This window comes from Manacus vitellinus, unplaced genomic scaffold (genome assembly GCF_001715985.3).
Source record: "Manacus vitellinus isolate BGI_N305 unplaced genomic scaffold, ASM171598v3 scaffold_14_pilon, whole genome shotgun sequence".
Lineage (NCBI taxonomy): Eukaryota > Metazoa > Chordata > Aves > Passeriformes > Pipridae > Manacus > Manacus vitellinus.
In genome coordinates this window covers 11,253,967-11,276,923 of record NW_021939063.1, presented here as the reverse complement: position 1 = coordinate 11,276,923, position 22,957 = coordinate 11,253,967, and the positions used below count along the sequence as shown (strand labels likewise).

The window sequence follows — 22,957 nt, the reverse complement described above, 5'->3', positions numbered from 1 at the left end:
AGATACTGGGCAGTGTGGGTGTCCTCTGGGAGCACGTCTTGCCCTGGAGGTGTTGTGACTACCTGCTCTTTGCTGGGAGGCTTCCAGAGTTGGACAAGTTGTTAGGAATGGGGGATTAGGACCATGGGGATGACTTCCAGGGCTGGTGCTTTGATTGTCTCCATAGCCTTGGAGCTTTGTGGCACCTGGCTTTGGTTTCAGTGTTGTTCATTTGCTGTTACCCAAATATCCCTTGGAGGTGGATGTGTTGGAGTGTGGAAGGGAGCAGAGTGGGGAGTGTATGGGCAGAGGAGAGCTGGTGGAGATGGCAGATCTGCCAAGGGGGTTTGGAAGTGATGTGGAAACTTTGCTTAAGTGTTGGGGGCCCAGTGTAGCTGGCAGAGCTGCAGGGGTGGCCAAGGCTGGGCTTGTCCTTGGGGGTCTCATGTTTGTTGGGAGCAGGAAAAGGGGAAAAAAAAGGCTCTCCCTTCTCTAAGACCTCTCCATGTCTGGCTATGTGTCTTGAGAAGGGAGCAGCAGAATTGAAGGATGCTGTTTGGGATGTTGGGGTACCTGTATGGCCCAGCTGCTGGCCTGCTGATGATGCAGCCCCTCAGGGTTTGCATGTGGCCTGGCTGGTGGGTCCCAGAGCTCTGCCAAGAGCAGGCTGCCGAGGCTGGGGCAGCCCATCAGCCCGATGCAGCCCTGCTGATATGGCGTGTGCAGCTGCCCTCTGACACCTGCCCTGCCGGGTCTAGGATGCTGGCAGAGCTGCCAGTCACTGCAGGCCATATTTCCTACCTGTGCCACTCCCTACTGGGGATCCTCTGGAAGGTTATCCTGGGCTGAGTCAGAGATGGATGATAAGGAGAGGGAGGAGAGAGGGAGGCTTTCCTTCTCCACTCCCTTTTGAAAGCGGCTTATCTGCAGTGGCTGGGGAACTGAGCTGATGTTCTGTCCACGGACCTTGGGAACAATGATCCCACCCTGGGTGGATGGGTTGAGATGGTAGGATGGGCCGTGTGCTGGCACAGGGGTTTGCACAACCCCGTGTTAGTCCAGGGGTACCTTTACCTGTGCAGGGAAGGTGGATGGAGAAGACAGGGTGGGGCTGTAAAGAAGGGGCTGGGGAGAGCAGAGCTGTGTGTTGGCTTCCTGTGGCTATCTCCTCCCCACTGCCGTGATGCAAAGGTCACATTGGTTTGGGATATTTGGCTGGCTCCCTGCTGCTTTTCTGCTCCATGTTGGTGAGCCCCAGCTGTGGCACAGCAGGAGGCAGAGCTCTCCATCCTCCCTGCATGTGCCCCCTCATTCCTCTGGAGCCTCTCAAACCTGATGGCTGGCCCTGTGTTTCGTAATGCACAGAAATGCCAGAGGGACGTGCTTCTCCTTGCCGTGCCTGCTTGCTCCCTCCAATCCCTCCTGCCCATGGCCCTCCTGGGGTTTGTCAGGCAAGCAGGTGGCAGGGATGGTGGGCAGCATGCCAGGGCTCTCTCCTCTCTCAGCTCCTTTAAAAGGTGCTTTTGAGATCCTCCTTTGTGCAGGGGCTTGGGTTGTGCTTGCTGCTAACTGGGATTTTTCATCTGCTCCCAGCTCTGTGGTGGAGTGGGGCAGGGGCAGCAGCCAGGAGCTCCTCTCGAGGCTTGTTAGCAACCATCCCTGGCTAACACCTTAGTGCTGCTGCTGGTCTTAAAGGCAGGTCAGGGCCAGCTGTGCCCCGCTGGGGTGTTTGTGTGTGGTAGGTGTACCGGAGCACATCAGTGGGCGTTGGCTGTCGGCATGCTCAAGCAGCTGCTGCTCTTCACAAGGGGGTTTGGGTGGGGGTTAGGGTAGAGTGACCCCCATTTGAGGGGCTACACTGGCTGGTGGGGCTGGTGGTTGAGTCTGGGTTGGTGATACCAAGTGCATGGCAGCTCCTTGTTTGAGACATGCTGTGCACAGTGGTGTGTGACCAGGCAGGGTTGTCCTCGGCATCATGCAGGTTTCCTTCGTCCCTGTGCTGGGGATGTGTCTTTCTGGAGCAGGAGGTGGTGGGGGATGTTTTGGTAGGCTGCCTGCTAGAAAAGTGTGAAGCATCAGAGTCTTTGCTGGGTGGGGGGGAAAAGGCTTGACACTGTGCAGGAAAGCCTCCTAACCCTACTTTTCTTGTCTTTCTCCCTCTAGGGCTGACCAGACTGGCCGTGCCCACGATGCCCTGAATGCCGAGCGCAGTGGAAACAGAGGAGACTGTGTCCTGTTAGCTCCTCCTCCCTCCCTCATCCCCTTAGTTTGGGTTTGTTTCTATTTATTTTGTGGCTGGGTTTGGGTATGGCCTTGGCTGGATGTGAGGCTGCTGCAATGTGGCTCATTTGGCTCAAGCACCACTTGTCCATCCACATTTGGACCTTGCTGCTCTTGGGGAGCACCTGGCTACCGCTGGCGGAAGGCAGCCCCAAGTCTCCCTTTAGGACTTTCCCGGTTACAGACTGGAGCTTGACGCACTTGGTGGTCCACAACAAAACCGGGGAGGTCTACGTGGGGGCTGTCAATCGGATCTACAAGCTCTCCAATAACCTCACGCTCCTGAGGACCCACGTGACGGGGCCCGTGGAGGACAATGAGAAGTGTTACCCTCCGCCCAGCGTTCAGTCCTGCCCACATGGGCTGGTTACCACCAACAATGTGAACAAACTGCTGCTGGTGGACTACTCGGGGAATCGGCTGATCGCCTGCGGCAGTGCCTCCCAGGGTATTTGCCAGTTCCTGCGGCTGGACGACCTCTTCAAGTTGGGTGAGCCTCACCACCGCAAGGAGCACTACCTCTCCAGCGTCAACGAGTCGGGCACCATGTCTGGGGTCATCATCGAGGTGCTGAATGGGCAGAACAAGCTCTTCATTGGGACGCCTATTGATGGGAAGTCAGAGTACTTCCCCACCCTCTCCAGCCGCAAGCTGATGGCCAATGAGGAGAACGCGGAGATGTTTGGCTTTGTCTACCAGGATGAGTTTGTCTCCTCGCAGCTCAAAATCCCCTCGGATACACTCTCCAAGTTCCCCACCTTTGACATCTACTACATCTACAGCTTCAGCAGCGAGCAGTTTGTTTACTACCTGACCCTGCAGCTGGACACCCAGCTCACCTCTCCTGACTCCACTGGGGAGCAGTTTTTCACCTCCAAGATCGTCCGCCTCTGTGTGGACGATCCCAAGTTCTACTCCTACGTGGAGTTCCCCATCGGCTGCGTGCAGGACGGCATCGAGTACCGCCTGATCCAGGATGCCTATCTGACCAAGCCTGGCAAGGCTTTGGCCAAATACCTGGGCATCTCAGAGCAGGAGGATATCCTCTTCACCATCTTCTCCCAGGGCCAGAAAAACAGGGTTAAGCCTCCCAAGGAGTCTGTGCTCTGCCTCTTCACGTTGAAGAAGATCAAGGATAAGATCAAGGAGCGTATCCAGTCGTGCTACAGAGGGGAAGGGAAACTCTCACTGCCCTGGCTCTTGAATAAGGAGCTGGGCTGCATCAACTCGGTAAGTCCCTGCTTGTTGCTAGTCAAGCCAGGCTGTTTCTGGTTCCTGGTGGTGCTCTCTGGCTGGACCCTTCACAGTGACCTGACCTGAGCTGTATTTTCCCAGTGGGAGGACTGGTGCCATTGGAGCAAGGTGCTCTATTTGCCTGGTAGAATTCCTTGTGGAGATCACAGCTTCATGGTGGGGCAGCTGTCTGGATTTGGGCTGAATTCGGTGCCCATGAAGACTCCCAAGCAAGGGGCCTCATGCCAATGCAGGTGCCTGCTTTGGCAGGTGTCCCTTCCCTGTGGATTTGGGGAGTGAGAGTCAGTTGGGCTGGGAGGGTGGAATGCTCAGTCCTTAGGGCATCTGCTGCAGCTCCACTGTGGAGTCCCTTGCAGGTGCCACATGTGGAACTTTGAGCATCATGTCACCTGGGGCTTGCCAGGCAGGAGGTGTTGGAGGCAGTAGGATTTGGGGGACAGAGAGTGCAGACCTGATGGAGGGCAGTGGAGAGGCTGGCAGTCCCAGCAGAAGCTGGTCACACGTTCAGGATGTAGGGACCACATCCTCTCTATGGGGTGCTGGAGAAGAGGACAGAGGGCACAAGGCGCTGTCAGTGAGGTGAGTTTTGAGTGGCCAGTGCAAACTGTCATCCAGAGGCGCAGGAGGTGATGGTATCCTAGAGCAGTGATTTCCACCTGAGGAAGCACTTCCCTCTGTCCCCAGAGAGGTGTCTTCCTGCCTGGTGCTCACCTGAGCACCTCTAGTCCCTGCTGGTGGCTCAGCTGCTCTGTGGGACTTATGAGCCGTGGGGGCCAGGGGACCTCCCTGCTTGGCTTTCCGAGTTTGTTTTCTAGTTGAACTGTTACTGTTACTGGATTTTTTTCCCAGGCAGTGTTATAAACTAGGAGTGGTTGCTGGAGACTACAGCTCCAGGTAACAGGGAGGTCGTACACTGGATATCACCAGGCTGGGCTGTGTAGTCCCCAGGCAGGGTCAGATACCTGGCTGAGGCAGGTTTTAGGGTACCAGTGTGTGTGTTTGGGAGGGTCTGGTGGAAGTCCTGACACACCTGCTGTTGCCCACCTCCCCCAAGCCCCATTGCTGGTGCTTGGCATCCATCACCAAGCCCCCAGCCCTGCTCAAGCAGGGTTTTGGGTGGAGGCAGGTGGGCAGGGGGTCCCTGTGGAGCAGCCCTGCCTTCTCTCCCACTGTCCTCCCCGCAGCTCTGGAGGAGACAGCTAACAGCTGCCTGACAAAGTAAAGGGTTTGCTGTCAAGAGCGCTGGGCCTGCAAATCAGATTTTGGCTTTGAACTAATTCAATTTTGCTGGAAAATGATGAAATCGTTACACTGCTGCCTGTTGGGTCGCACAGCTGCTGGCTCCGGCAGCGGAGTTGTTCGCTGCTTCCTCCTGCACTCCTGGCTCACCAATGCCATGTCCCCTGGGTTTGCGGAGGGGTCTCTGCCCCCCTGCATTTTGGAGGTAGTTCTAAACTTAGAGAGTCCTGAGATTGCTACCTTGTGGCCAGTTCCTGTGAGCAGGTGGATCTCAAGGTGCTCTCTGGGTCCTGCAGATGTGTGGCTCTTGTGGGGTGGAAGGATGTGTGCCATGATGCAGGTGCTTCTACTTTCATATGGGGTGGGTTGGAGAGTGCTACCCTCCCCCAGGGGATCCAGGCAGTGTTTTCTGTCCCTGTCCTTCTCTGGCTGACAGGCTGAGCTGCGAAAGACATGACTGGATCATGAGTCAAGCCCTCAGCTTGCTGAGCACAAGCCAAAACAGACCCCTTGGAGCATGTTACCTCTTTCTGGCAGGAATTTCTGTGCCCCTAATAAAATAAAGCCACCTCTAGGGTGGGTGATGACAGTGACAGATCTCTTGGTGGTGAGTGCTGGCCAGAAAATAAAGGCCATGTTGTTTTTTAATTTTTAAGGAGGCAGAATGCAATTGCTCAAGTCAGTAGTTGCTTGGGAATTACACCCCATCCCTATGGAAAATGTGCAAGGAGCTTTCTTGCTCCACTCCTTCATGGTTTATGCTGGAGGAAGTTTTGCCAGCATTGCACTCGCGGTCCTTGAGCAGCACAGGGCCAAGGGATGCTCATCCCTGGTGCTGCAGGGTAGCTCTGACTCTCCAGAGTTGGTGTTGGAGCCAGGAAGAGAGGCTGCCAGGCTTGGCAGATAGCTCAGGAGATGTATGTGGTTCCTCTCCGGTGCTGAGGAGAGGAGCGAATTCCTGCCTCCCATTTCTCTCTCTCTCCTTCTGGGATCCAGTGATACGGCAGCAGGAAGGGTAGTGAGCTGACTCAGGAGCAAGACCCCTCATGCTGGTGTACTCAGACCTGAGCGTGGACTCGGGTATGGAGCAGGGTCACCTTGCGGAACCACCCTGTCCATTCCTCTGCACCAGCCTCGCTGACTAAATCACCCCTGAACCCCTCCAGAGGCTCTGCTGCTCAGTGTGTTTCACTGAGAGGGGTTTGGTGTTGTGTGAAAAGAGCCAGACTCTTTTCTTCCCCTGTGCAATGCAGGGCTAGGGTGTCTGTGTGCCTATGGCCAGATGTGCTCAGTGCACCTGCCCATTGCACCCATCCCCAAACTGGGGGGGTGATGGTCTGGTGTAGCAGGGCTGGGAAAGGGCAGCGGGCTGGAGCTGGAGTGCAGATGTAGCAGAGAGCTATTTAGGGTTCTTGGAGTCCTTGACTCCTGGGCTGACAGTGTGGGCAGAGCCAGTGCCTGGAGCACGCAGGATGTGGGCATCAGTTTTCCCTGGGCTGCCCCAGGGAGAAAATGAGTTTTGACTCCTCAGTGGGGTTTGCTGCCCAGCTTGCTGGCACAGGGCAATGGCTGGTGACAAACAGGCCTAAAAGCGGGCTGGGATAAGCCAAATCCTTTCCGGGGCAGCCAGAAAAATGCAGGTGGTAACAAACTGTACCACACTGGGATTATTCCCGAGCAACGAATTATACACAAAAAGCCTGGTATCCCAGCCTGGCACTTGGTACCGGCCTCCTGCAACCTCCTCCGCCTCCTGCAACCTCCTCCCTGGCTCCTTGCATCCTCCCTCACCCTCCATTGCAGCCCCTGGAGGGGCACAGGGGGATGAGCTGAGCCTATAATGGTGCTAACTGGTGAATTACTGGCTAATTAATAATGCTGAGTGATGCGAGCCTTGCCGTGCTGTCTGCTCCCTCATTGCTTTCATAAGTGGGCTTGAAGGGAGGCAATGAGACAAGGCATGTCAAGGAGACACCCGCTACTGCTCGCTCGGTGTTGTGGGCCTGCTTTCCCCCTCCTTCAGGCCCCTTTCCCCAGGAAATCCAAATTTCCTGACCCTATTCTGGGGAGACAGGTTAGTGCTGGGAGAGAGAAGATTGCTGTGCTGTGCAGGTGGTGCCTGGGTTGTCTGGAGTCCAGGGGCAACTGAGAGGGGTGCCAAAGGAAAGCACAGAGAAAAGGAAAAACTAAAAAAAACACACCAAAACCACCAAAACAAACAGCTCCCCCTTGCAATGGGCTGAGGCCGTGATCCCTGCAAACACCCCTGCAAATGCACGAGCAAGCAGACCCCGATGCCTCCTGCGGATCCCAGCATCCGCAGGCAGAAGCGCTGCAAGGTCACTGGCCCTCGCGTGCCGTGGTGCGTGTCGGTCCCTGCCGGCGCTGGCCGGGGACAGCTGTCCCGCTGTCCTTCCATCCTTCCATCCCTCCGCCTCGACTGTCCCTGCAGCCCACATCTGCCAGGGAAGTCGGTGGGTGCCATAACCCCGGTACTGCTGCCCTTGGCCCGACCTCGCTGTGCCGCCTGTGCTTCCCTAACGAGGCAGTTTGCTGTTAATGAGCTAATTGTCGGCGTAATTATTTATCGAGGTGGTGGCGGCGTGGCGGCGGGCGCTCCTCGGTCCCGGAGCGCAGCTGTATTTGTCATTTCCCAGAGAGTATGTTGAGACAAAGCAGAGAGCAGTAAACACCGTAAACATCTCTCCTCTTGCATATTCAGCAGCCGAGGGGTTGAGGAAGCTGCAGATTGAGCTCGGAGAGAGCAAAACCTGCACCCAGGGGTACCAGGGCTTCAATACATTCACAGCATTGCCCTTAACCCCTCTGCTACTGTAGATGGCTGGGTGGAAGGTGCTGGGGTTTATTTGGGCCGTTGGGGACAGTTTTTTCCTCAGCAAAGCACCTGAGGGATCCCGGGTGTTGGATAGGAGCCGTGTATTGGCTGAAGCATCTCTGGCATTTCAATTCGTGATTGGGAAGATAATTCTCTCTTATCTGCTGTTTTAAAATTCCTAACCTGGTTATGCAGAAGAGGATGCATAAGTGTATGTTGGCCAATGGATAGAAAAGGGAAAGGCTGGGAATCAGAGGGTGGGTGGAGAGGTCCTGATTCCCCTTCCCTCCTTTTCCCGTGGTTGCAGAGATGCATGGTGCCCCATGTTCCTGTTTTGGGGGTCCCTGGATCTCTCGTGCCTGGCTGTAGGAGTTCCCCAGTTCAGTGACGGATGAGCAGCAGTCAGGCAGAGAAGGGAGTTGATCTTTGTACATTAACTCAGCATCCAGGAAAACCAGAAGTTAGAGTAACTGAGGAAGCAACCCAACATCCCCAGACCGCCCAGGGAGGCTGAATGTGACCGGCTGGCGTCATTCCCTGTCCTCCCCTGCTGGAAGGCTGGCATGGCACTGAGTTCCCACTGCAGCCGGGAGTGGGACCACTGGCCTTGGAGCTGGCGTGGCAGCACAGTGAGGAGGGCAAGCAGTGTTGCCATGGCTGTGGGAGGCTAATGCCGTTGTAGCTGCGAGTGTATTGTGCTGGGGCACAGAAAAGTGCCGTGTTTTCCCTCCTCCGTGTGGGTGATTGTGGGTTATTGGTGGGAGCTGGTCTGGGCTGACCCTTGCTTCCCAGGCAGCAATGAGTGGGAATTACAGAGCTCTGTACTGCCCTTGTGTACGTGGAGCTTGGGAGCTCGGCATTTTCCCATATGCTCCATGCACATGCTGTATGGATTTAAAACCCCTTGGGGACTGGCATGCATTTGGAGGCTGCTGCTTGCCAAAAAACCTCTCTCTCCTTAAAATTCAAAGTTATATAAGGAACCTTGTGAAGCGGAAGAATCCTGTGACTGGATCAGGCTGTCTCCCCGTCGGTCATGCCTGCCTTGCCACTCTACCCTCCTGCACCCAGGTTTGCTGCCACCCTTGCAGATTTGGCTGAAGCCCCTTCCTGGGAGGGGATGAGGATTTTGTTGGTGCTGTGTGACCATGTGAGGCTGTTGCCTTGTGTGGGACCTCTGGGAGGCCCATGTGCCCCCCCAGGCCAGATAGCTGTGGCCAGGGTCTATTGTTCTGCTCAGCAGGTGAGGGTGACATGGTGAGGATGGTCGATGTGGGGATGAATGCTGTTGATCTGGTCCTGGTCCTGGTCCCCCGCCTGCATCTCAACTTTCACAGGGGCAATCCCGCTGGCTTTGCCTTTCCCATCCTCAGGACTGTCTGTGCTGGAGATCCCTTCCATCATGGCCCTGAGAGCTGAGAGGGGCCGATGCAGCCCTGCTTCTGCCTCTTCCTGGGCTGAGCTTGCAAAAGCTTCTCCCAGACCCACGGGCTCATGCTGAACTGAGGAGGCAGCTGGCTGAGTCAGGCGCCTTGTATGGGGCAAGGCAGCATGGAAAAAATGTGGGGATTTCCCAAAGACGTTCCTGCAGGAGGTGGAACAGGGCTGGCAGGTGGGTAGAGTGTTTGTTGTGTGAAGCGAGGCTCTTTTAGGAGCCCCGACTCATTTGCCTTGGCACGGCCTTGGCTGGGAAGTGTTTTGTCTCCAGGGGGAGGCTGGGGCGCAGGATTCAGCCCCAGCTGCCTTGCTGCCAAGCTGTTTTCTTTTTGGAGCTAGCACCGGGATGAGGAGGAGAGGGATGTGTGTGTGCTGGGGAGCTTGTGCTGGCATCCCACGTGTCTGAGATAGCAGCAGCGGGGATGGAGGGGGAGCAGGGATGCTGCGCTGGCTCCCGCTGGGTTTGTAAGATGCAGAGGACAGAGAGCCTTGGTCTTGACCTGCAAAGCTTTTTCAGATGTAGAGAGGGCCTGCATGCAGGCCCTCTGTTCCGAGTGCCTTACATCAGTGCATAGGGAATGTTAGGGAAGCATTAATTCATGGCTTCCTTCATCTTGTGAGGTGCGATGGCTGGGACGGGGGGGCAAGGGATGGGGCTGTCGAAGGGGCCGTAGCTGTGGGGTGAATGTGGGCGATGGCTGATGGCCGTGTGGGAGGTCCAACATATTGAGGCATTGAGGCATTGGCAAAAAGCTCATCTCTCCTCTGCTTTCTTTTGACAGCCGCTGCAGATCGACGATAATTTCTGTGGCCAGGATTTTAACCAGCCATTGGGCGGGACCGTCACCATCGAGGGGACCCCACTCTTTGTGGATAAGGAGGATGGGATGACCTCGGTGGCTGCCTATGACTACAGGGGACAAACCGTTGTCTTTGCAGGCACACGAAGCGGGAAGATCAAAAAGGTAGGAAAGTCCTTAGTGATGATGATGGGGAGGGATGACTGCTGTGCCTCCGTGAGTGACTTGATATATTGGGGGTAATTTGCAAAGGGCCAGTGAGGTGCATTTTCCCATTGCTTCTCTCTGTCAACCAAATTTACAAAACCTCTGCCTTTTGGAAGGGATATAACACAGGGAAGTTGAGTCCTTGCCACTGGTGGATCACAACCCATCTTGTTATGTCTCAGGGCGCATGGGTTTGCTCTTTAGCTGCCACAAGGGGGGCTCTGTCTGTCCAGATCCATATGGCCTGGGCAGGGTGGGCAGAGGTGGGCACTGATGGCTCCAGCCCGGTGATGGGGAGACTTCACTTCCCGTACCCCGCCACGGCACAAAAGGCTGATTGTTGGTGGCAATTAGCAAATAGCTCTGTGCGTGCCTTTCTCTGCCTGCATCTCCACAGGGCACGGATTTCCTGTTATCATAACATCATGCCTATAATTATAGCTGTACATGCCCTGTATAAACAGAGCTTCCATTAACACATCCTCAACCAGGGAAATGCTGTGTGAAGGTCCTTGTAGGGTCCCTGCTATGGACCAGAGCTTGGCTGTGGGGTCTGACCTGTGGCTTGCTAGATGCTAGATGCTCCACACCCCATCTTGGGCACAGCATCCTGCCTTTTTGCTACATCTCCTTATCTGTGATGGTCAGAGTGCCCTGGAAACAGCAGGGTAGCTCCCCTGGCAGGAATCCAGAGCAGGGTGCCATTGTGGGTGATAGTCCCTGTATGTCCTGCTCCCCCTGCCCGTGCTTCCCGTGGACTCTTGACCAACCCACCAGTGCCCCTGCCCATTAGCAGCATTTTTAGGTACATGGGCAGCATGTGTTGGAGTGAGAGGTAGGATGGAGGGGTCCTCTCCAGCCCCACATCTGCTTGGCTTTCTGTGGTCCTCGGGGGGGGTGCACAGTGGTAGCAGGGCTGAGCAGGGCTGTGGGGAGCTGATGGAGGCAGCTCATCCTCCCTTCCGGATCGATGAGGGATCTAAAGGGACTGGTGTCATGTTGCTGCCAGCTTCTCCTGCCTCTGGGCTCCAGATGGGGGTTTTAGGTGGGGATGGGAAGGAAGGAGCATGTGGGAGGAGAGTTCGAAAAGCCATGACAACAGTGTTACACCTCTAATTCCTCACTTATCTAGAGGGGCTGTTGGTTGGTTTTTAGATGGCAGATTTGATTTTTTCCTCTTCCTTCTTTACTCAGTTTTTCTCTAGTCTTTGCGCCTTCAGAGCCATTTGCCAGGGGTGGTCTAGTTCAGGTGCCTGACTAGTGTATGGGCTGCATGCTACAGCCATGACTGCAGCCAGAACTTGAAGCCCAGGTGTGGTTTGAGTGTCCTCCTTTCCTGCAGGGCTTTCCCAAGACCTCTTTTTCATAGTTTTAAACTTGATACCCCAAATAGCTGGTGTCACTCTCTGGCCCTGCAGGGCAAGAGGACATGGAGCAGCTCCATGGAAAATGAAGAGATGGGTCTCAGCCCTATCTGAGCACAGGGTTGCTGAGCAGGTTTTGTAGGCTTATCCTACCTGGAGCCCTCAAATCCCCTGGGGTTGCAGAGCTCTCCAGTGGCAGCATGGGAGCACTTTGCAGGCTTCGAGCCCTGCGCCGTGAGGGCTCCTCCTTGTCCCTGCAATGACCTTGAGGTGGGCAGCCCAGCCCTCCTGCGGCAGGGGCTGCCTGGCTGCCTGGCAAAGCGCTGCCTCAGCAGCTACCTGATCCTGCCGCCTGGCTGCCGGGGCCAGAGGGAGGGAAGGGCGGGAGGGGGCTGCTGACCTGCCTTTGAGTGGCACCAGTGTGTCCTAAGCTGGGGGATGCGATGCCTGGCAGGGCAAAGTGTAGCCAACGTGGCTCCTCCAGGCAGAGGGTGCAGGGAGAGGGGCTGCATCGTTCAGCAGCGGTCACAATCCCTCTGCTTTTAAGCTGTTAGTGTTTCCCACCGTCCCCTTGGCAAGAACCCACATTAGGCTTGATGCAGCCTGGTGCCTTCTCTGCCCTCCTGCTGGCCCCCCCGCCCTTGCCAGAACCCCTGGCATCTCCTCTGGGAGAGGAAGGGCTGTGCCGACAGCTGGGTGCCCCCTCCCCCGTCCCCAGGAGCCCTGTAATAGATGCTGCTCTGCTGAGGGGCACCAATCTCGCCATCTGGGCTGGGGTAAGGTCAGGGCAGAGTCACTGCCGTGTCTGGATTTTCCTTGGATGGCAGCTCTCATGCCCAGCATTTGTCCAGGCTGTTGCGTGCAGACAGAGCCTCCTTTTGTCCCCCCAAAAAGCCACACGAGCCTCTGGCTGCCCTGCAGCCTCTCCCCAGCCCTGCCACAAACAGTTGCTGCTGAGAAGGCAGGGTGCTGGGCAGCACCTGCTGCCACCACAGCTGCAGGGAGTCCCCAGTTTCGGGGGGTGGAAGGATCTTGCAAGCAATGTCAGATTTGCAAAACTCTGTGCTGGACAGGAACTGTGGGCTGGGCTGGGGAGGCACTGGGGGGATGGAGATCCTGATCCCTGGGATACTGAGTGAGTTGCAGCAGCAGAGCCCATGGCAGCCGGCTCTCAGCTTGTCCCTGCAGCATTGCCAGGCAGGCAGTTATCTTTGGCTGATCCCGAGTTATGTGGAGAGGCCAGGCTTGGAAAGCTCTTGGTCCCGCGTGCTTGCTGTCCTCGGTGCCAGCAGTCATGGGACTGGGGCGCCCGGGGAATTCCTGCCATGCCCAGGTGAGCAATGTGGGGATGGCTTCCCATGCTGCTGGGGCTGGCAGTGAGCCACTTCCTCTCTACTCTTGAGCTGGCACAGTAGGGACCTGGCCTTGCACCCTGTAGTCTGAGGGTGCTGTGGATAGGGAAGTGACATGGGGACGTGAGCTGTGAGCATGCTGCAGCGGGAATGTCCAGGGGATGTTTGTGCAAGGGAAATGAGACTTGCTTCCTAATGCTCTGGTTTTTCCTGGAAACCACCTGTCCTCACTTGGCAATCTTTATATTGGACAGTTATCATTTTTCCAGGTTGTCTTTCATATTTTCTGGGTGGACACAAAGCTGTGTGTTATTGCAATGGGAGTGCTCAGTTATGTGCTGGAGAGGCACATTTGACGCTGCACCTGTGTCACCTCTTGACCTGTGTGTGCCAAGGACTTGATTTTGGCTGTGCTTGAAGTGTTGTATGGAGAGAGGGAAGAAGAATGATACTGGAGGGGGTGTGCTGGTACTGCAACCTCCTCCCAGTAACTGCACCGTGCTTGGCTGGTGGCTGGAAGCTGAGGCGGTGGGATATTCTGGGAGGTGCAGTGCAGACCCTGCTGCCTTCCTTTGCTGCCATCTGCTCCTCGTTATGCAAACATGGCATTGCCTTGGGGCTTTGCGGAGCTCAATGTAGCCCTTGTGGGTTGACCCAGTTTTGGGTGCTGCTTGGTTATTTTTGGGGGGTGAGCTGAGCTTCTCTCAACACAGCCGGTGGCTCCCTGCCCACAGCCGTCCCTGGCTGCTTATGGGGCAGGGAGGCTGAGAGCTGTCCCTTCTGCCACAGCCCCACAGGAGATTCCCAGCACCACTGAATATCCAGGTGTTGGAGATTGCTAAGGCAGGCATGGTTGTGGGATAATGCAGCCAATTCATCCCGGCAGGATAGCATTGGACTACACATCCCTCGCAGTCAGCCAAGCTCTCATTTTTTGAGGATTATCTGGCTGCTCAGTCACCACTGCAATCCCTGTAGCTCCCTGCCCTGTCCTGAAACTGGCTGGCCTTGGGCATGAATGTATCAGAACGTGTCTCTGCCGGGAATCTGCTCCCCTCCAGGCCTCGTGCTTGCCACGGCTTGTTTATTCTTTCCCACAGAAAGCACAGCTGAACTGGCCCTATGTCTGCCTGATTTGGTTTCTCCACTTAAATAATTAGAATAATAAACTCTTCACACTAAGTGGGTTATCCCCATCCCTGCACGACAGAACATGGTGCTCCTCTCCTGTCCTGGGGAGGGTGGAAGGGCTCCCCTGCAGCCTCCTGTCTTGCCGAGGGCAGGGACATGGAGGTGCTTTGGGAGAGCAGATTTGGCAGCCCATGGAGGCACCCCCTTTGAATTCTCTTAAAGCTTTGGATGAGGAGGCTTTGGTGTGTTCACAACCCTTGGTGTGTCTGGGCAGAAAATAGGTGCTGTGAAGAGGGGGGGGGCTCTTTTGAGGATTTCCCTGTTGCCTGCTGGCTCCCTTCCGATCGCAAAAGCCCCCATGTGTTGGCCTCTAGGGTATGATGCATGACCTGATCGTGGTCCATGTGAGCTGGGAGGAGAAGCTGTCAGGCTCCCTGCCCACTCTGCTGGTCCCAGTCCCCACGGATCCTTTCGCGTCACCCTCTGCTTAGTGCTCAGGGTAAGCGGCTCCGGCTGAAAAGGGGCCCTTTGTGTCTCGGCGCGTGAAATCCGGCTCCCAGAGCGCGCGGGAGGGCTCGGCCCCCCTCGTGACCCTGCTGCTGGCTACCCTGCTTACTGCCTGTGCCTTGGATGGCTTTTATTTTTTTGTCGGGGGTGGGAGACAGGACATATTCGGGGCATGAAGCCTGCCCTGGCCCTGATGGTGTCAGCCGGTGACTCTTGAGGACTCCCCGAGCATCGACCCCTGCGCAGCCCCTGAAATTCTCTCCTGCCTGTGTTGCTGCCTCTTCCCAGCTGGCTGCCCAGTACAAGGGCCTTTTGTTCCTCCTGCCTCTTCCCTCTGCCCTCTCCCCCTCCCTCCCCATCCCATCCTCTGGAGACCCCTCGTCCCCTCCCCATGTGCGTGCAGCCCCCATGGGCGCCTGTGCCCAGCCCCGGGAGGGAGATACGCTCCTCGGAGCATGCGGCCGCGCCTCTCCCCAATCAATGGCAATAATTTTATTGGCATGACAAGGTAGCCGACGGTTGCCAAAGTGAATCCATCAAATACCTCTTGGCGGATCCCCGCCCCCTCGAGAGCTCTCGCTGGAGTCGTTAAGCTGTTTTAATCAAGGTGGAGGCTGGAGAGCTGGCATGTTAAGTGGATGGGGTGATGGGGAGGGGGCGGCAGAGCCTTCCCGGTTCCCCGCTCGTGGCAGGGAGCACTCGGCATCGCCCCATTCCTGCTCAGCAGGAAGGGGCCCTGCTCGCTAGCGTCGGGCTTTGTTGCGCCGCCCGGCTCTGAACAGGATGTCTCATTGTTGGAGGAAACAATTAGAAATTCATCGTGAACCGTTGGCCTCTGGGATCTGCCAGGGTGGCGAGGCCATGGCTGCAGGCAGCTGCCAGATTCGTCCTCGAGTGACTCCCGGAGGGGAATGCCACTGGGGTTCCTGCTCCTGCCTTGTGCAGGATGGATGGAGATGAATATTTCCAGGCTCTTGTCCCTCCAAGGGATGCTCAAGCATGCACACACAGCCTTGGGGAAGCAGAGGAAGTGTCAGGAGGCTCCCTCCCCACCAAACCCTGCTCCCTCCACCCTCTATGCCCCCAGACCATAACCCTCTTTTTTTTTCCCCCTCCCCATCTGCTCTACTCTCCACACAAAGCCGGCAGGTGAGCGAGGAGGCCTGGGAGCCTGGCGCCCGGCCAGCCAGGAGGCAGCAGGAGCCAGCCCTGCTCCAACCTTCCCTGCTGAAAGCGCTGACGGTGCACGTCTCGCCTCTCCCTGGCGCCGGGCGCCCGCAGGCAGCGTGCCGCCTCACCCCATCCATCAGCCCGCCCCGGCTCCCGCCGAGCAGCTGGCACTAAGGTAGTGTTGCTGCTGGACTTTGCCGGTGTCAGGCAAGGTGACTTTTGGGGAGCAGTATGTTGTGAAGGCTGGAGGAGGCTCGAGGATGAAGGTGGATCCCAAAGACCCCTTGTCTTCAAAACGGCTACCAGGTGTAAACCTGGCTTCTGTAATTGTCCCCGAAACGGGTTTGAGGGCAAAGCGCCTCTCGGCAGCCCCTCAAGACAGCTCAGTGCTGCCCTGCAGGGTGTGCTCAGGAGCTGGCGGGTCTGTGCCAGCCAAACACGGCAGCATCACCTTCATAGCTGGTCCCTGCAGACCATCCTATGCCCTGGCAGGGGCTGCTGCCCTGGAAGTAATGTGGAAATAGGGCTGGGAAAGGAAAAAGCCTGTGGGTTTCTGACTGCGTGCCTTGTTGTTCCTGCCCCTGTTACTGTAGGGCTGTGTAAGGCATTGGTGGCTATGGCGTGGCAGTAGTGGGAGAGCAGGGTGGATGAGTGATGCTTTGGAGTCATTAGTGAGGATGCTGAGCCCCTGTAAACGTCTGGGTGAGAGTCATTGGGGGCTGGCGTTAGGAAAAGGGGTGTGTGGGCTTGCTGGGGGCGTGCAGTGCCAGCAGTGAGCACTGGGTTTTCCCTCTCGGCTGGTGGGGTTGGTTTGGTTGGTGAAGCGTGAAGCTGCTGAGCATTTTCTTCTGCATCTTTCTGCTGCTGAATGCAGGGCTGTGGCCCCTGTCTGTGACCTCTATTCTGCTGGGAAGAGCAGGAGCACGACTTTTGCTTTGGACTGTGCCTCCTGCTGGGGACCTCTGTGGTGGCCCCTTGGGGATAGGGAAAAGGCACCCCATTGAGATGGAAATGAGTTGGGAGGGCCCAACTCTGTTGGATCCCTCCTGTTGGAGCCATTGTGTCTATTCACTGACACAAACATTGACTAATTTTGGCTTTTCAGGTGGGAGAATGGCCCCTACTTCCCACCAAAGGCAACCAAGAAGGAGGATCAGGAAGGCAGCGGTTTGGGAGGCAGGGACTGTTGGTATGCCTGGTGGGAAGGGGCAGTGCTGGTGTCCTGCTTCGCCTTTGTGCAACCCCATTAACCCAGATTTAATGGTGCCTGAGGAATTTGCCCTCAGCCCCTGGAGGAGGGAAGATGTGTGCTTAGCAGGGGCTCAGTTACCTTCAGTATTGTCTGAGTCTCTGCATGTTCCAGCACTGCCTCGGGTAGAGACGTGACTGTGGGGAAGGTCAGACATCCCCATGGGCTGACCTGCCTGATTTCCCCCCCTGGACTGGGAGGAAAATCCATCATAAATCAAGAGTGAGGTGGAGGTGTGGTACGGCACTTGGGGATGCAGGATGTGGACTCCAGCTGCCCCTTAGTGGCTGCTGGAGCCTGTCATCAATCTCTGAGACTTTGATACACGGAGAGGTCGTTTGTCTCCAGGTCCAGGCGGGGATGGTGCTCAGCCCCAGATTGCTCAGAAGAGCTGCTGTTTGGCCTCCGTTATCCCCTGCCCTTGTTAATTATGGGCTTTTCTGAAGTGGAGCAGGAGAATGGATGCTAATGCCAGGCTGGTACTGATGGGAAAGGCAGAAGGAAGGTGCCCTGTGGGGTCGGCGTTGTGGGGTGAAATAGGAGTGGAGGAGCTGGGCTGTGTGCTAGGTGGTGGTGAGGATGCAGACCCCTGGGATCACATCCCTGTTTCTCCCTGGATGCTTTCCCTGGGTGACCTGTGCTATACTAGAGTTGATCCTGGCACCTCCTTGCTCTTTGTGTACCCATGGACCAGCTGCCAGTACGAAACCTCCCTGTGGCAGTGAGAGCAATTGTCTACATGGGAAGCAAGTGGGAAAGTTTTATTTAATGGATGCTTAGTTCTTTTAATGCCATTTAGCAGCTGGAGAGAAGGAAGAGAGCCAGTGCTGTGTGACAAGCCGGCTCTCTGCAGACTAAGAATGATCTGAAGTAGTGGGGAGCATCCCTACAGTCTGGCAGAGAAAGGCAGGATGATGTGATAGTGCTTTAATTTGTCCACACTTTGTGCTCTTGAGGGCAGCATTGGTCGGTTGCTCTGTGCCGGGACAGATCTGGCGTGGCCAGGGTGCTCAGTGCAGGGATGCAAGGAGGGGTTGTGATGGTAGAGCAGGTGCTGGGGGAAGCATCTCCCTCCCTCCATAATCCCCATATGGGCAAAGGAAACAATGCTGGGCTGAAAAAAGCCAGTGTGGGTTTTATTAGCTACAACCCTAATGATGTGTTTTGGATTGCTCTCCTGCGTGGATAAAAATTACCAGACCTTGAACAAAGGGGAAATAAAAAAAGTCTCTCTGACCTTGAAGCTGTTCGTTCACTTGTCTTCATTTCATTCCCCTCGGCTGGGGATGCGGGTCAGTTTTGGGTGCTATTTATAGTCCGCTTCGCTTGGCGGTTTTCTTTACAAAGCGAAAGGTTGTCACCTTTGTTTCTGATACTGCAGAGAGGAGCTGCTCTAGGGAAAAGGCAGTATAAATGAGAAATTTCTCAGAGTGTTCCTGTATGCGGCAAAGCTTTGTAATCTTGAAAGATCAAAAAGCCCTGGACTGCCACCCCGAGCTACTTGTGCGGCGGAAACCAGGGTGTGTGGTGCTTGTAGGGGTATGGGATGATACTTTGCTGTGCTGACCAGTGGCTGCTGGGGCTGGTTGGCGCCTATATTTGCTCCAAAACAGCAATGCTTTCCATTTCCAAACAGCTTGGCTCACTTCTCCGCATCTGGCATGGTTGGCTTTCGTTGAAACAACGCTTTAACTTAATTTTTCCCTTCTCCCACCCCCATGAAGGAAGCCATGGCTGTGTTTCCTATCTTCACTGGAGCCACATGTCCACAGAAGCCCCACTGCTGAAGTGGCATTCCCTGCCTGCGCCTGCATCTCCTGCTCCAGCCCCTTCCCTGACAGACAGAACTCGTTGAAACAACAAATGTTGCCATAATTTAATTTTCAGGCAAACAATAGTCCGGGGACAATGTTAAATTCATGAAACTGGCTTAATGCGATGACATTTAATGAAGCAATTTGTGCGCTAGCGTGGCTGTGTGCAGCTCTGGAGTAGTGGGGATGCCACTCCACCCTGCCGGGCAGTCCCTCTTTGAGAACGAGACTGGGAAAGGTTGATGCTCCAGGGTAAAGGAGGGGGCTTGTCCTGCTGCCCCTCCAGGCTGTGTGTGCTCTTGGAGTGCAGTTTTCCCATGCTGCTCCCTGATGCTGCTGCAGTGTGGGCTGAGAGCTGCTGGGTGCCAGCTCCATGGTTTGGCCCAAATGAGAATTGGGTTAATGAGAATGTTTTGGCGCAGGAGGGGCTGCTCGCCCTCTGCAGCCTCTGCTTTCCCTGGACCTTTCCTCCTTTTACCTGGAGCACTGGGAAGGTCCTTTTGTCCCCCCAACCTCCTTAGTGGGCCAGACTGAAGCCTCAAATGCTGTAGCACCCTATCTCACGCTCAGGGCTGGCTCTTCCCTCCAGGTCCACCCTGGGTTACAGTATCCACTGACTGTTAAGTGGGGCTGTTCCTTCCAGAGCAAGAGTTAGGAATGATGTTGCACTGGGAAAGCACAGGCTTGCTTTGGGAGGGTTACAGTTCGTAGAACAGATGAGAAGAGGCAGTTTGGAGGGTGGAGGGCCTGGCTGCTTGCTCCAGGGGTGGATAGGATTTGTGCCATCCCACCAGCATCCCTTGGGCACCCTGGCACCAGTAATGTGTAGGCTTCTGCTGTGTCCCAGGAGAGGCTTCCCTGCCGTTTGTTTCCCCTCCTTGATTGACAGGGCCCTGTAGATCTTAATTATGTGCTGGCATCCGCTGAGCCAACCTGGTGCTGCTATAGCTGGAGGCTTAATGCTGGTAATGCTGCTTGCTGGGCTGGCAGCTCCTGAGGTAAGGGGTTTCCTTACCTTTCTAGGGACAACATTTAGTCCTTGCTGGATACAATGGAGCTCTGGAGCTGTGTGAGTGGGAGCTGGGGTAGTGACAGGTGAAGGGATGATGTTAAAATGCACGTGTGATTTTGCTGTGGCTGTTCTGTGGTGGAGCTCAGGGAGGAGGGAGTTGGAGACACATGGATGCCATGTCCTTCAAGGACCCCTGGTCCTATTTCCCACCTTAAAGGAGACGGCATCCATGTCTCCAGCAGGGCTCTCCTCACCTGCAGAAGTCCTCCCTGTCCCTCTTGCATCTTCCCAATCCTCCCAGCAGCAACCCCTACCAAAACCTGAGCTCCACCAAACTCATGTCACTGGCGATGCTCTTCCCAACCAGGACTTAAAGCTAAATTTTTACTGAAAGATGCAGCAAAATCCTCTGAGGATGGATTTTGGGCTCAACAGAGGTGCTCGTAGGCAAGCTTGAGGTCTGTAGAGCAGTTTGCAGTCTTGAAAGCAGCTCTGCTGGTCTTGGAGGCTGGGTCAGCACCTGGCTGTTCCCTGTTTCCCCTGGCTTTCTGCTTTCCATTAACAGTGGTCAAAAATTAGTTGGTAGCTGCTGAACAAAATGCAACTCAAAAAATTCATGGAGGGAAAATATGATGCAGTTTTGATGTGCATGTGTTTCTCTCTCTCTCTCTCTCCGTATGTATTTATTTTCCTTTAAAAGTTTCCAGAAATAGGCCTATGTCTTGGCCAGGGTGACTGCATCTGTAATTAGCTATGGAAAGTGAGTGTCTTGGCGAGGCTGGCACGTATGTAACCACGCAGAAATGCTCAGCATCCCTGGTGAGGATGTCGGGATGCAGGACCTTGGAGTCATCTGTACTGGCAGGCTTTAGTGGAAGAGGGAGTGGAGGAGCCTCTGTCCTGCTGGATGGAGTTGGGCTTACCACTGCCACACTTGGTTTCCTGGGGTAGGGTGATGCATGTGATGGTTCATATGAGAAATAAGCAAAGTCCTTTAAAAAGACTCAAAAACCTGAAAACTGCACCTCGCCCGTGTGGACTGTGCCAGGTTATTCCCATCCTGCGCAATGGATGGCAACTTCCCAAATTGATTTCTTCGTTTGTTTCTCCAGGGTTTCTCCATGTTACTCTCCCTCTCTTTCTGGTATGTTTATGAGCCTCAAGGGATCTTGTTTTTATGCTCAACGTCTAAAATTAAAGACGTGTTTCTCTCTAGCAGGTGAGATGAACACTCTCTGTCTCAGCTGGGGGTTTCCTTCCTGCCTCCCCTTCTCCAGTCTGCCGACGGGAAAGTGTGAGCCTGTGGCTGGAGCACATAACCTGGGAATGAGATTCCTGGGCTCTCCCAGGGGGATGAGTCAACTTCAATGCAGGATGTGTGAGCTTTGGCTTCTTCCTCCAAGGGCTTGTTGTTTTAAAAGAGGGCAAAAATTGCTACCTTCAGCCTGGGAATGGAGGAGCAGGGAATGAGGGGAGGAAATGTGCTTGCTCAAGCTTCAAAGTGTGGTTGGCCTTGGTGACTAAGGGCACATATTAATCTGCTTCTTAATGTGGGATCCTTAAATCCCTTCTGGGATGGGAGCATCTCCACTCAACTCTGCTCTCCTTTCATTCCCCCCTTTCATGTGCTGTCGCACTTGTGTGAGCATCCTCACTGCTCTTCTCTGAAAGTCTTGGCTATAAACCCATCCCAAATCTCCAGGTTTATGATTTTTTGCCTGAGACTTGGCCCACTATGCATTTCTGAGTCGGTGCCAGAGGTGATACTGCATACCTGCAGACCTGGGGTGTTTTTGCAGCGTCTAGTGAGCTCCAAGTGTCACCCTCAGTGTCCCTGCCGTGGGTGGCAGCTCTCACTGGCCAAGGCTGTTGAGTCAAAACTGTTGTTTTTGACTCCCCTAACCTCCCTAATTCTGTTTGTGCTCCAAAGTAGGGAGAAAGAGAGAGCGAGCGAGCGTTTTTTAAATAGCTTGCGAGTTTCTAGTGTTGTTTTTCATCAGGAAAATGATAGTCGTATAGAAGCAATTAATTGGAGGAAAAGTTTATGGTAATAAATGTCAAGAATGTTTCAAAGATTGTTTGGATGAAATACATTTTTTTTTTCAAACCTCCCAACAAAAACAAAAACCTTGCCCTATTTTGAACCTTGCCAGGGAAACAACTACAAAACTTCAATTTTCTTTCTTTTTTTTTTTTTTTTTTTTTTTTTTGATGTGTGAGTGTGTAACGTTTAAGTGCTTTTTTCCCCTGTTCAGCCTGTGCTCCTTAAACAAAAGCATGTGTTTTCCTGGCGCGGCTCCCTCGAGGCAGCTCTTTTGGAGTGGAGGGCAGGGTCTGTGGAGGTGATGGCTGCACAAGTCCAGGCAAGTCCTGGTTTTTGGCAGGAGCTGGAGTTCTCTCTTTTTCCGGGGCGGGGGTGGACTGTGGTCAGTTCCCTTCTCCTGCCTGTGTCCCTTTCTCCTCTGTGCCTTCTGTGGGTGGTGATGCCTGCAGCCAAAAGGAGGAGCAAGCTCGAGGCATGCGTGGAATACTTTGATATCCTGGGGCAGAAGGTGATAAAGGAAAGAATTAAAGCTTCAGAGTGATGTTAGAGCCTTGGCTGCGTCTCCCCGAGCAGCCATCGCCTGCGGCTTTGTGGGCTGTTGGTAACCCTGCCGTGCCTCTTGCTCCCTAGAGCTTGGGGAGGTTGGCATGAAAACAATGACATTTTATAGGGGAGATGATTTCCTAGTGGGGATGTCAGTTTCTGTGCATGGTCTGAAATGTCCCTGGGGTGCTGTGGCTGTGTGAATCTGCCAGGGAGCTCTCCTCACCCCAGAGCGGCCGAACCCTGCTGTGTGCTGCCTTCCCGCCGCAGCCATACCTTTGGCCCCAGCTGTGGGGCTCAGCACTGGTGTGTTTTTCATAAAGGCTCTTAATCACATACAGGATGTTTCTGTTTGTTCAAGCAATGAAATCACACAAACAACCCACCCCCAGTTTGGCTTTCGCAGAGCATCAGCTGCTCGACCCAAGTCCTCAGCAGAGCCGGAGCAATCCTCCCCTCTCCTCCTCCAGCTCTCGACCCAGCAGTGCAGCAAGAGCATGCCTTTCATGTTGTGGACATGCCCTGGAAAGCTGCCCAGCACTGGGGATGGGATTAGATTAGGGTTGGGAGCTGGGACTGACTCATTGCTGGGGCTTGTGCTTGGCCGAGCCAGTGACAGCGTCTCGCGGGAGCTGGGAGGCTGGGAGACCTCAAGCTGGGGCCAGCCCTGAACTCTGGAGGTTGGGTTGCAGGCAGGCTCCCTGCAAGCTGCAGTGCCCCCTCAGACCCTCTCCTAAGA

At 55.1% G+C, this 22,957-nt stretch overlaps 1 protein-coding gene across 2 annotated transcripts in view; it reads left to right on the top strand.

The window, feature by feature from the left end:
* The first annotated feature begins 2,150 nt into the window (after nt 1–2,150).
* The window catches only part of PLXNA1 (plexin A1), a 105,137-nt gene continuing 84,330 nt past the window's right edge, over nt 2,151–22,957 (top strand). For both annotated transcript variants that reach the window (XM_018068461.3, XM_018068460.3), the window contains exons 1-2: nt 2,151–3,489; nt 9,808–9,990. In XM_018068461.3, coding sequence (XP_017923950.1) covers nt 2,287–3,489; nt 9,808–9,990 — 1,386 coding nt within the window. In that variant the 5' untranslated portion in view covers nt 2,151–2,286. The remainder of the gene's footprint in view (nt 3,490–9,807; nt 9,991–22,957) is intronic.